We start from the raw sequence: 12,530 nt of genomic DNA on the forward strand, positions 1-12,530 counted from the left end.
CTGTCAATCACTTATTATTTCCTTGTTCCTCTGATTGAATACAGACACTTGGTGGGGAGTGGGATACCTCTGATTTCAGGGAATCACTTTTTCTCCCCTTCCCAACTTGGAAAGCCCTTTATCTTTCCTCCAATTACATATCAGATTACCTAATCTTGTACCCTGATTTATATCCTGTTAGGTTGGTTTCCTTTTAAAGCATAAAAATCTGTGTCCCACTGTATTCAGGGTCCAGTTCCAAGCTGAGGAAGGCTACTCCCGGTTAGTTATGCAATTGGCATGCGTTGCTTAATAAATCAATATACTTGGAAGCTCAAACCTTTGTTTCCTCAGACAATCCACACGCATTTTATTTAGACATCTCTTATACACTAATTATTGTCTATTTTTTACTTCAAGTTATTTCTATACTTCTTATCTTCAATCAGATTGTAAGCTGTAGGAGGGCAGGAACCCTTCCTTATTTATTTTTGTGTTTCTTCCCCCAGGCTATATATGAAACACTTGAACATGTGTTGAATAGTTTCTAGATTGATATTTTGTATCATGCACTGTGACTATGTCTATATATGCTACTTGTAAATTTTCTGGTAGAAGCTATTTCAAACAATGAACTCTTTCACTAATACACTAATCTTTTACCCATGGATGACTTCCTTTGAGATCAATAAGAAAGTATCCAGACAACACATTTTGAAAAAAACCAAATTTTGGAAACATATCTATTATCAAAGCAATTCTATTTATGCCATTTGATTCTCAACTTCTATGGAAGTTATTTTCTTGTCTGGCCATTAAAAACACATTTCAACAGAAAAGTTTTATTTACAAACTATTATAATTACTGAAATAATTTGTTAGAGTTTATATCATGAACTTTATATTAAGAAGTTACTGTTTAGACAAATTTTCCTGAAGGATTAGCCTTCAGATACTTGGGATCTTGTGTAGTCTCTAGTTAAAGTACATCTATTTGTATTTTGGATAGTGCTTAGCATCTGTTGATAGAGTCCATAGTTGCCATGGAAGTTAACTAGGACAGTAACAGTGGTGGCAAGAACTCAGAAAATTTATAAGTAAAATACAGAGAAAGAGCTAAATCATACACTATAAAAATTTCCATGTTGAATGGTTCCGGCAATAAATTGGAATTCTGGTTGAGCTCAATATCCTGTCACCTAATTAGTGCTGCACCCCCGTTTTCCTAAACCATTTAGGGGTAGAGAGGAAGAGTGATTTAAATATTTGAAATGTTATTCTATGGATCTATTATACTCATCCTTGGGTAAAATGAGGAATATTGAGTTACAGGGAATTACTGTGAGTCACATTTTGGCTTAATAAAGTACAATATGAAAAGCCTGCCCTGGGCTCAATACATATGCTTTTGAGAATTCATGGAAATCAGAGTTATAGATCCAGAAGGGACATTAGAGATAATCTAGTCCAATCCTTCTTGTTTTAAATTGGTAGAGTCTGAGGCACTGAGAAATTTAGTTGGCTTGATGACAGTCACCCAGGAAAATTAGTGAGGAAGCAGGCACTAGAACCCAGGTGTCTCTCTTCACTGTCCTTTCCTTCACTTCTTCTTCCATCATAACGCAATCTCTAGCCTGGTTCAGAATAAGAAAATCACCAGGTGCCCACCATAAAGATGGTAACAAAAAGACTTACTATCATATAAGTATGTACTCCACGAAAGGTGGTTGTATTTTTCTTTCTTTTTTAAACTTATAAACTCAAAGCAGATGTTCAAATATACAAACAAAAAGACATAACATGAAATCATAAAGTTCCATTTAAAAAGTTAGAAATGTGGCAAGGACACCACTCTCCTTTGTGATATGGTTTTCCGTCTCTCTGAGTCATAGTTACTGGCTGGAGGGAAGGTGGGGGGCGGGGCAGGGAAGGGCCAGCTCTTGGTTCAAACCCTCCACCCCTGCTTTCCTTTGGTGATCTAGGGAGAAAGCTCAGAACCCATCCTACCCCCCAGGGTGAGCTGAATGGCCCAGCTCTGCTAATAAGGAATGGAAGGAGAAGTGGAAAGGAGAACTGATGAGAAGCAAAAGGAGTCCTTAGGAGTCCATGGAGGCAGCTAGGTGGCATAGTGGATATAGTACTGAGCTTGGAGTAGGAAGACTCCTCTTCCTGAGTTCCAATCTGGCCGCAGACACTTCCTAGCTGTGTGACCCTGGGCAAGTCACTTAACTTTGTTCACTTCAGTTCATCATCTGTAAAATGGGCTGGAGAAGGAAATGGCCAACACTCCAGTATCTTTGCCAAGAAAACCCAAATGAAGCCACAAAGAGTCAGACACATCTGAACAACAACAATAATGGGAACCCAAAGGCTTAGTGAGATTTGCTCATGGAGAAAGAGGCACAGCTGTCCAGATTGAGTAACACAAGAAATAACTGGGAACTACTCACCGTGAGTTGACATACAGTGGAAAAACAAACTAAAAATAGTTATTGACATTTACATAGCACTTCAAGGTTTGCAAACACTTCACACATGTTATTTCATTTGATCCTTACAACCATGTGAGAGAATGACTACAGGTGCTAGTATGTCCATTTTACAAATAATGAAACTGAAGGAGTGGTCAAATGAGTTGCCCACGGTCACACAGCTCCTTAGTGTCGGAGGTATGATTTGAACCCAGCTCTTCCCATATTCCACATCCAATGCCCTTTCCATTTTCCAAGAAAATGACGTGTGAGTGAGATGAAGCTGTGGGAGTGGCAGGAGGGGCTAAGAGGGAGAAGGAAGGCTGAAATAGGCCAGAGGCATTCTGTTCATCATTGTGAAGGAACTGACAGAAAGATGCTTCTTTAGGCCTTCTTGCTAAATCCAGCAGCCAGTGGAGAAGAGGCAAATGCCAAAGGTTATCCACAGAAGGAGTGAAGAGTGAGAAGAGCCTACAGCTGATAGGAAGCAGGGCCATGGTGGTCAGCTCAGAAATGGAAGGTGAGCTGAGAGTGGTGCGAGGGATCACATCTTGAGTTCAACAAATACTTAGTAAGTCTACTATGTAACAAGGCATGGTGGGAAGCTCTAGGGATAAAAGGGATAGAAATAATTCTTGGCCTCAGTTTGCATTCTACTGGAGAAATTCAACATACATAGAAGAATAAATGAAGGTGAACACTTTGAAAAAGGTGAGAGCTCTAATAACTTCCATCAAGGAAGTCTTCTCAGAGAAGAAATGCTTAAGCCAAATGAGCCTGAAGGGAAGATAAGGATTCGGAGAGACTCTGAGCAGGTCTGCTTGTGCAAATACGGGGGGGGGGGGGGGGGGGGGAGGCCCAGTAACACCTAGGAGATCAGATTGCTTGGAATGAGAAGGGAATACAATGAGATAAGAGGGAAAAGGTAGATTGGAAACAGGCCATAGTAGGCCTTAAACCAGGCTAAGGGGTTTGTATTTTATCTGAGAAGCAACAGGATACCACTGAAAGCTTTGGGGTAGCAGAGTGACCTGGTAGATTATTCTGGCAGCTGTATAGGGGATGAGCTAGGGAGAGCAGAGACTGAAAGCAGGGAGGTTAATTAGTGGGCCATTACAATAGTCCAAGAAGTAATGAATGAGGACTAGAATTAGATTAGTGACTTTGTAAGTGAAAACAAAGGAAAAAATGCAAGAGGTATTATGGAAGCAGAACTCACAAGACTTGACAACTGCATTAGTGTCGGGGTAGGGGAGAGGGTAGGAATTAAAGTTGACTCCAATGTAATGACCTAATAAATGGGAAGATGGTAATGTTCTAACAGAAATAGTAAGTTTGGAGAAGAATCGGGTTGAGGGAAGGGGGAAGAGAATAAGTTCCATTTTGGACATATTGAATTTGAGGTACTGATATCCAGGTAGAGATGTCTAGCATGATTTGAAAATGATATTCAGGGGAGAAAGCAGAATTAAATATATACAGATGGAGACTGGAACAGAGGAGAAGAGGTTGGGTGAAAATGTATAGAGATTTTTCGTGTGTGGAGTATAGGAGAGGAGTGAGTGATGTTGAATGGCCTCGATTTTCTCAGACAAGTAGGAGGGGAGACCATCTACCTCAGAGGTCTTTCATAAGTTCTCCATAGATTATTTACAAATATCTATTCTATGAAGCTTCCTCTAGACCTTAAAGAAAAAAAATCCTGGGTAGGAGTACAATTTTAATACATATTATTCCTTGTCAATTTGATATAACCAGTACATTTCTTTGATAATCTTTTATGTTACTTATTTTGTGCAATGAATCTTTCATAATAATCTTCTGGCTACTTACCCCTACCATGTGCCCCCTCGATTGACCTTTGGGACCCCCATTTTGGTTACATGGAGATTATGGCCATAAAGCATCATTGGGAGAATATTTTTGTTAATAGCTCAGTTTTAGTGTTGGGCAGCAACTTGAAATCATTAAAAGTGTTGCTGCTTTTAAAAATTTCAGTCCAGCCTACTCTTCCCCCAATGATTTATTTTTTTTTGTCCCAATTCTTGTTGAGTTTCAGTTGTTTTTCAAGGTATGTATGTTTTAACAGAGTAAATCAATGGACTGCCCATTCAATTGCATGTAGTAACTGAATTTTTCTTCCACTTGATTTTTCCTGCATCTGTTCTATTTTGAGTTACTGTATGTAGATTTCTTTAAAGAAGATCTGTAGTATTCTGGACCAACTTGAAGTAATGAGCACAAAATCATTTACAAAGAAAGGCATCATCTCTAGAATTTGGAGTCTTTTATTTGGAATTTGTGCTTCACATACTCTGTAAGAGTAGCTAAGACCTTTGGTGAACATATCCCTGTTTTATCTATTACTTCATAATGATAATCAGAGGTTGCTGGAAAAAGATAGCTCGGTGGTTGCATCTGTGATGAAATATTGTATGATTTCAACATAGCCATTAGACACAATGTGGTGAGGTACCCTTAAAATTGTATTTTTGTTGTGCTGAATTAAATGATTTTTTTTTTGGTAACCAATAAATGACGGCTGACACTATTTTTTTTGTCTTGTGTACATAGGATCTAGAACATGAATAGCACACAGTAGATTCTTAATATACATTTGTTGAAATGAAGAGGTGGTCTATTCAATAAAATCATTAGAGAAAGCCTGACTGTTCCTTTTTTATATTTTAAAAAAATTTTATGTTTATTTTTAATTTACAACATTCATTTTCACAAGACTTTGAGTTACAAATTTTCTCCCCTTCTTTCCCCTACCCACCACCCCAAAACAGTGCTCCCACTGAATACCCCCTCCCCCAATCTACTCTTTCCTATATCCTCCCCCATTCCCCTCCAACTTTTCTGTAGGGCAAGATGGATCTCTATACCCCAGTGCCTGTATATCATATTCCTAGTTGCATGTAAAATAATAATAATATTTTTTTTAAACATTTGATTTTAAAACTTTGAATTCCAGATTCTTTCTCTTCTTCCCTCATCACCCACCCTTACTGGGAAGATAAGCAATTCAATATAGGCTGTACATGTGTAGTTATGCAAGACATTTCCATAGTGAAATACTGACTATATTACCCTCCATCCTATCCCACCCCCGACTTGTTCTATTTTCTACTTTGACCCTGTCCTTTTTCAAAAGTGTGTGCTTCTAACTACCCCCTCCCCCCCCCCCAATTTGCCCTCCCTTCTATCATCCTCCCTTTTATCCCCTCTCCCCTACTTTCCTGTAGGGTAAGATACCCAGTTTAGTGTGTATGTTATTCCCTCCTTAAGCCAAATTCAATTAGAGTAAGGTTGACCCATTCCCTTTTGCCTTCCTGTTCTTCCCCTCCATTGTAACAGTTTCCCCTTGCCTCTTATATATGAGATAATTTACCCTATTCTGTCTCTCCCTATCTCCTCTCATTATATTCCTCTCTCACCTCTTAATTTTATTTTTAAAAAATATCATCCCTTCCTATTCAATTGATCATGTGCCTTCTGCCTATGTAAAACTGTACACATATATACACACTCTCACATATGTATTCATACGCACATATACCCTCCTATATAGACATATATATGTGCATACATACATATATATATATATATATATATTTATATTCCCTTCAACTGTCCTCAAACTGAGAAAAGTTTCATAAGTTACTACTGTTTTTCCATGTAGGAATGTAAATAGTTCAACTTTGATAAGTTCCTTGTGATTTCTTTTCCATGTTTACCTTCTCATGCTTCTTGTATTTGAATGTCAAATTTTCTATTCAACTCTGTTTTTTTTTTCATCAAGAATATTTGAAAGTCCTCTATTTCACTGAATGACCATATTTTCCCCTGAAACATTATACTCAGTTTCACTGGATGGATGTTCTTGGTTTTAATCCTAGTTCCTTTGACCTCCGGAATAACATATTCCAAGCCCTTGGATCCCTTAATGTAGAAGCTGCTTGATCTTGTGTTATCCTGATTGTGTTTCCACAATATCTGAATTGTTTCTTCTTGGCTGCTTGTAATATTTTCTCCTTGATCTGGGAACTTTAGAACCTGGCTATAATATTCCTAGGAGTTTTCTTTTGGGGATCTTTTTCAAGAGGCAATCAGTGAATTTCTTCAATTTCTATTTTGCCCTCTGGTTCTAAAACATCAGAGCAATTTTCCTTGAGAGAAGAATGATTCTTGAAGGATGATTTCTAGGTTCTTTTTTTGATCATGGCTTTCAGGTAGTCCTATAATTTTAAAATGATCTCTCCTGGATCTATTTTCCAGATTAGAGGTTTTTCCAATGAGATATTTCACACTGCCTTCTATTTTTTCATTTGTTTGGATATATTTTATAATGTCTTGATTTCTCATAAAGTCATTAGCTTCCATTTGCTCCAATCTAGCTCTGAAGGAATTATTCTCTTCAGTGAGCTTTTGAAATTCTTTTTCTATCTGGCAAATTTGGCTTTTTAAGGCATTCTTCTCCTCACTGGCTTTTTGAACCTCTTTTGCCATTTCAGTTAGTCTATTTTTAAGGTGTTATTTTCTTCAGTCAGGTTGTTGCCTTGCTTTTCATGATTTTCCTGCATCATTCTCATTTCTCTTCCCAATTTTTCCTCTACTTTGTTTACTTGATTTTCAAAATCCTTCTTGAGTTCCTCCATGGCTTGCAATTAATTCCTATTTTTCTTGGAAGATTTTGGTGCAGGAGTTCTGACTTTGTTGTCTTCCTCCTGTTCCATGCTTTTATACTTTTTGTCCCCATAAAAGGAATCTTAAGTTTTGATTGCTGTGCTTGCTTTGCTTGCTCATGTTGCCACTCAATTACTTGACTTTTGAGCTTTTTGCCACAGTAGAACTCTGCTTCCAGAGAGGAGAGCTTTGTCCCAAATTACTGGGGTTTTCACAGTTGCCAGAGCTATTAGTTGGGTGGCTTCTCTGCCGCCCTTACAAGCTCTGGCTCACCGGTCACGCACCCCAGGACCTGCACCCAAGACCGCAATCCAGATCTAAGCAGGTTAAAGCAAGAGCAATTACCCTCTAATTGGTTGATTGGCCCCCTAGAATTTGCAGGCAAGGCACTCTGAAGCAGCCACATGGAAGTAGCTGCACGGCTGTGGCACCTGCCACTTCTTGCCCAGAACAGGGGCCTAATCAAGCTCCATTCCCCCCAATTCCAACAGAGTTCCACGCTGACTTTTTACTTTGTCTTTGGCTTATGGATTGATAATTCTGGAAACTGCCACAGCTGCTGGTGATCCACTCTCCCTAAGTCCACTCTAGCCACTGCTGATCAGGGCTGTGCTGGTGCTAAAACTATGGGCTCACACCGGGCTGGGCTTGGCTCCTAGCACGCTGTGATGGACCCTTCTTGTCCACCTGCCTGGCTGTCTTCAGTGGGAGATTTGTTTCTCTCTGTCACTTTGTGAGTTCTGTAGCTCTAAAGTTTGTTTAGAGTCATAATTTATAGGTATTTGAGGTTGTTATGGGGGGAGCGCAGGGAGTTTTCCTGCTTCTACACTGCCATCTTGGCTCTGCCTCCCAGCTCATTTCTTTTTCATATTTTGATTAAAGATGTCCTTGATACATACATAGAACTATTTTTCATAAAACTATTCTCATTAATATTTTGTTAATCTGAGAAAGTAGGTATATGTTCCCTAGGTGTTAATGAGTTCTTAGGGGCAGTAAGGTGACACAGTGGACAGAGTTCTGGGCCTGAAATTAGGAGGACTAATATTTCTGTGTTCAAATCTGGCCTCAGACACTTGCTAGATGCATCACCCTGGGCAAGTCACTTAACCCTGTTTGCCTCAGTCCCTCATCTGTAAAACAGATTGGAGAAGGAAATGGCAAACCTCTCCAGTATCTCTGTCAAGAAAACCCCAAATGCAGTTACAAAGAGATGGACACACCTGACATTTCTGAACAACAATAGCTAGCACCATATGGAAGGAAATGATTTAAGTTTTTTAAAAAATATCTTCCCCTTGGGTATCTTGAAAACTGAGCCCTTAATGCCTTCAAAATTAGATCATCTCCAGCACAGATTCCTTCTATGTATACTTGGTCATGTCCAATGATTTTTCTTAACTTCATTTAAGGGCTATTCTACATCAATTCAATAAGTATTAAGTGCCTGCTATACTTTTCTGTCTTTAACATCTGGTTAAAATTGTGGTGTTAAGAGTCCACATGTACTGGTTCCATTAATGACAAGAAGAGATTAGTTTAGAAAAACTCTAAAATCTGTTTAATTTTGTATCTCTTTGTTCTCCTCCTGATATCAAGTTGTCCTTGAGATGAAATGGTTTTGTTGACTCTCAAACCCATTTTTATGAGGTTTTATTTTCCTCTCTTCTCCTTTTCTTTGCTTTATGACAGGATATCTTCTTCTGTAATGTTTTACACATAAACTTGCCTCCCAACTGCTGTTGTTCCTGCCTGACATGTCTCTGCTCCACCTGGAAATCAAGTGTTACCTGGCTGAGGTGGTTTATAGACTCTTTGTAATCCTCATTTTGACTGATTTCATTGTACTTCTCTAAGATGTTGATGATCAGAGTTAATGTCTTTGCCTTTTTGTCATCTTTTCAACAGCTTGTTCAAAGAAGTTCTAATTGCTGTAACTGAGCAAAATATATTCTCATCTTTATACTTTCCTCTAATTCACTGCTGTTTTTGGTCCTTGCTCTGACTCAATGATGGCATGAATACAAAGGTTCTAAAAAGATTACTATGATACTAACCAGCTATTTCCTCTCTTAAAACATAATCACTTTCATTTCTGTGATATTATTTGGTGAGCATGTCTATTATTTTCTGGCTCTCTTCTTGACATATAGTACATACGGACATGAAGCTACTGGGTGGCCTACAAGCTCTTTCTCTCTCATTTCTTAATGGTAAACCACATTTTCCAACATATAGATATCTGTACATGCATACATATATATATACTCACACACATATATATTATTTATCTTCTATCCTTCCTTATTAAAGTCATTTAAATTAAAATATATGTCCATTTAACTTAATTTTTCATAAAATTTATCTGTTTTATCCTTTGCAATAGATGTCAGCAAAATATTTCAGTTATCTTCATGGCAGTCTTTCTGTTTTTCCTCATCATTAGCACAGAAAAAGAGTATTTCACGAAATGGTATTTCTTGTTGCCTTTGGTGTGCAATGAAATCAGACTCCTCCAGTTCCTTAATTTTCCTCTCACAAAAGATACTACTTGCACTTTGCTATCATTTCCTTAGGTCTTCAGTTCCTCTAGAATGAAAGCTCCTTTGAGGGCAGGGACTATTTTTGTTGTCTTTGTATGCCCAACAATTATCTCAATTCCTAGTTTGCGTTTTTTTTCTCCCAGCCTGTCATTTCATCAGCTTTCAGAGCTTCTGGGAGGGAAACTCCCTCTACCAATGCTTATTGGAAACTGTTGCTTTGCTGAATAGGGTGAGGGAGGTGGGAAATGAGCATTTATTAAGCTCCTGCTATTTGCTAGTCACTGTGTTAAGCACTTTACAAACATTATCTCAGTTGAGTACTTGTTGAATCCTATTGAATTCACAACAAGAAAGTAAATATTGATGAGGTTCAACTCCTCCAGTAACATACCAGTTCACTGGTTGTTGGACAAAGCTCATATTTGGAGAAATAGCAGCTATATTAATTCTTAAACATGTCCTAAAAACTGTGTTATTACCATCTATCTCCTTTCCTGATTCTATGGCATCACCACTGTGGAAATGAAAGGTGCTACAGAGGAATGAGAACCATTTTATATTTTGATTTGTTTTGTCATTTGCCTTTGTCAAAGAATTCATTACCTAGTGGTCAAGTGGATGACCAGCTTCTTCACAGAACACTAGGCACATGTTGTTGCCTAGACTATATTTAACATTATTTTAGCTTGGCAGAATTTTTCAGAGATCGTGCTCCAGTGGTATAGCTTTTGACATCTTTGGGGTCACTTTCATGGCACTATGCAACCTTGAAGTAGTGTAAATCAATTTCTTTTTTTTCTATTTATATTCCATTTGTTCTTATTGTGTTATTATTATTTTTTTCTGGAAACAGTACTACAAATAGAATTATCTGAATTAGACATATGATTTTTCTCATCCATGATTTCACTTGATCTTCACAATAACCATGAATAGAAGGAAGGCAGGGCAAAGATTACTCTCTTCTCTTAACGGATGAGAAACCACAGTATTTTAAAAATCCCTGAAACACCTGAACCTTCTCATTCGCAAAACAAAACTGCCAAGTATGGAAGAGGATCTATTGCCTCCCAGCCAACAGTTTTCTTGTGTTAGAAGGCAGCATACAGGCTAGTGTTCAGTGGTACATGTGCCAGCTGGGGCATGCTTGCCAGTCCCCTATCTGTATCATTTACATCATTCCTTCTTCCAGTCTGTGCCAGTCAGCTTATAGATGCCCTTCTCCTAGTTCCTTCTGCTCTCTTCTCCCTCACTGCAACATTCACAGAATTCTCCATGACTTACAAAGTGCTTTCCTCACAACAGCCCTCTGGTATAGGTAACACAAATGTTATATTTGTTCTATAGATGAGGACATGAATCTTCCAAAGACTCTTTTGGCCATGGTCTAGGCTCCTGGAAATTGGCAGAGCCAGTTAATCAGTCAACAAGCATTTATTAAGCACTTACTCTGTGCCAAGCCTCAGACACTTACTGACTGTGTGACCCTGGGCAAGTCACTTTACCACTGTTTGCCTATTGCCTCATCTGCAAAACTAAGAGCTGGAGAAGGAAATGGCAAACCACTCCAGTATCTTTGCCGAGAAAACCCCCAGAGGGTTTGACAAAGGGTCAGACACAACTGAAATGACTAAACAAGAAAATTATTGTTAATAACCATTGCAGGGTAGTACAATTGATAGGATATCAATTGAAGATACTTCATTTTCAGCTTTCCTTTTCTCTGATCTCTTCTTTCTCTTTTGCCTCTTCCCTTCTTTATTGCTAGTTAAACAAATACACAAAACTCCTTCAACAAACTTACTAAAAAGTTTATTTTGTGATGTAATGCTGAACTCACACACCCAATCTTGATGAACAGCACATACCTCTAATAAGAGTCGCTGATGCAGTGTTTGAATTTGAGCCAGTGAATCCATGCTCACTTTCAAGAGCAGCTCCATCTTCTTTAAATTTCTGATGTCTCGATCTTTCTCTCTCTGCCTACGAATGACCTCATCATGGAAATTATGCTTGTCAATGAGGCAGTTTCGCAAGTTGAGCTCCACAATCCCTCTAGGGAAGGAAATTTAAAAAAAAAAAACAACAACCACCAACCAAACATTAGTTCTTCAGGGATTTCTGTTCCTTTGCTCTTACAGCTATTCATTGATACCCATCAGTTCATAGCATGTAGACATCTCCCACATAAATATATGGAGATACTCCCTCATAATCCCTGAATCACAGTAAACAGTATAACTGTAACTTAAAGGTTTGACTGCAGTTCATGTCAATATAACCTAAGAGTTAGTCCAAGATGATGACCTGAGGTAGAAACATCTGAATAGTCTGACACTTAATTGAAAATGGAAAAAAAATATATATATATATATGCTGATATCAAGGAGATGGTTCTCACTGGAAAAAAATCTCAATTACTCTTGAAATAGCATTCATTGGTTTGGAAATTCCCTAAACAATGGCAAGTTCTAGTGTTCCAAATCAGGTGTGTAATTCATGAATTTTAAAGATATATTAATTTATGTTTTTTTTCTTTTGAGAACTGAATGTTATATAGTTTGATTATCTAGGAAAATAACAAGAATGAAAACATTCGGTATGTTCCAGTTAGCTTTCTTTAAAAAGAATTCATTCAAATGGTATACATAGCTTTCTAATTTGTAGAATTTATGTGAAGTTAATACTTTATTCTAAAAGAGGGAGAGGAGGAGTTCAGGGTTTGGGAAAGAGGAGTGAGAAATGGAGGGAGAGGCGAACAGAAGGAGGGAGAGGAGGAGAAAAGGCGGAAAAGAAAGGGTGGAGAGAGAGAGAGAGAGAGAGAGAGAGAGAGAGAGAGAGAGAGAGA

General features: G+C 38.2%; 1 protein-coding gene across 1 annotated transcript in view; it reads right to left on the reverse strand.

Annotated features, from left to right (window-relative positions):
• The window catches only part of LOC138176042 (coiled-coil domain-containing protein 146-like), a 245,551-nt gene that overhangs the window by 44,919 nt on the left and 188,102 nt on the right, over positions 1 to 12,530 (reverse strand). Inside the window, exon 9 of the mRNA XM_069106784.1 lies at positions 11,551 to 11,737. Within this exon, the coding sequence (XP_068962885.1) occupies positions 11,551 to 11,737 (187 nt within the window). The remainder of the gene's footprint in view (positions 1 to 11,550; positions 11,738 to 12,530) is intronic.

The sequence above is a fragment of the Petaurus breviceps genome, unplaced genomic scaffold (genome assembly GCF_028583685.1).
Source record: "Petaurus breviceps papuanus isolate PSGF00001 unplaced genomic scaffold, PetGlider_PUasm1.0 80, whole genome shotgun sequence".
Lineage (NCBI taxonomy): Eukaryota > Metazoa > Chordata > Mammalia > Diprotodontia > Petauridae > Petaurus > Petaurus breviceps.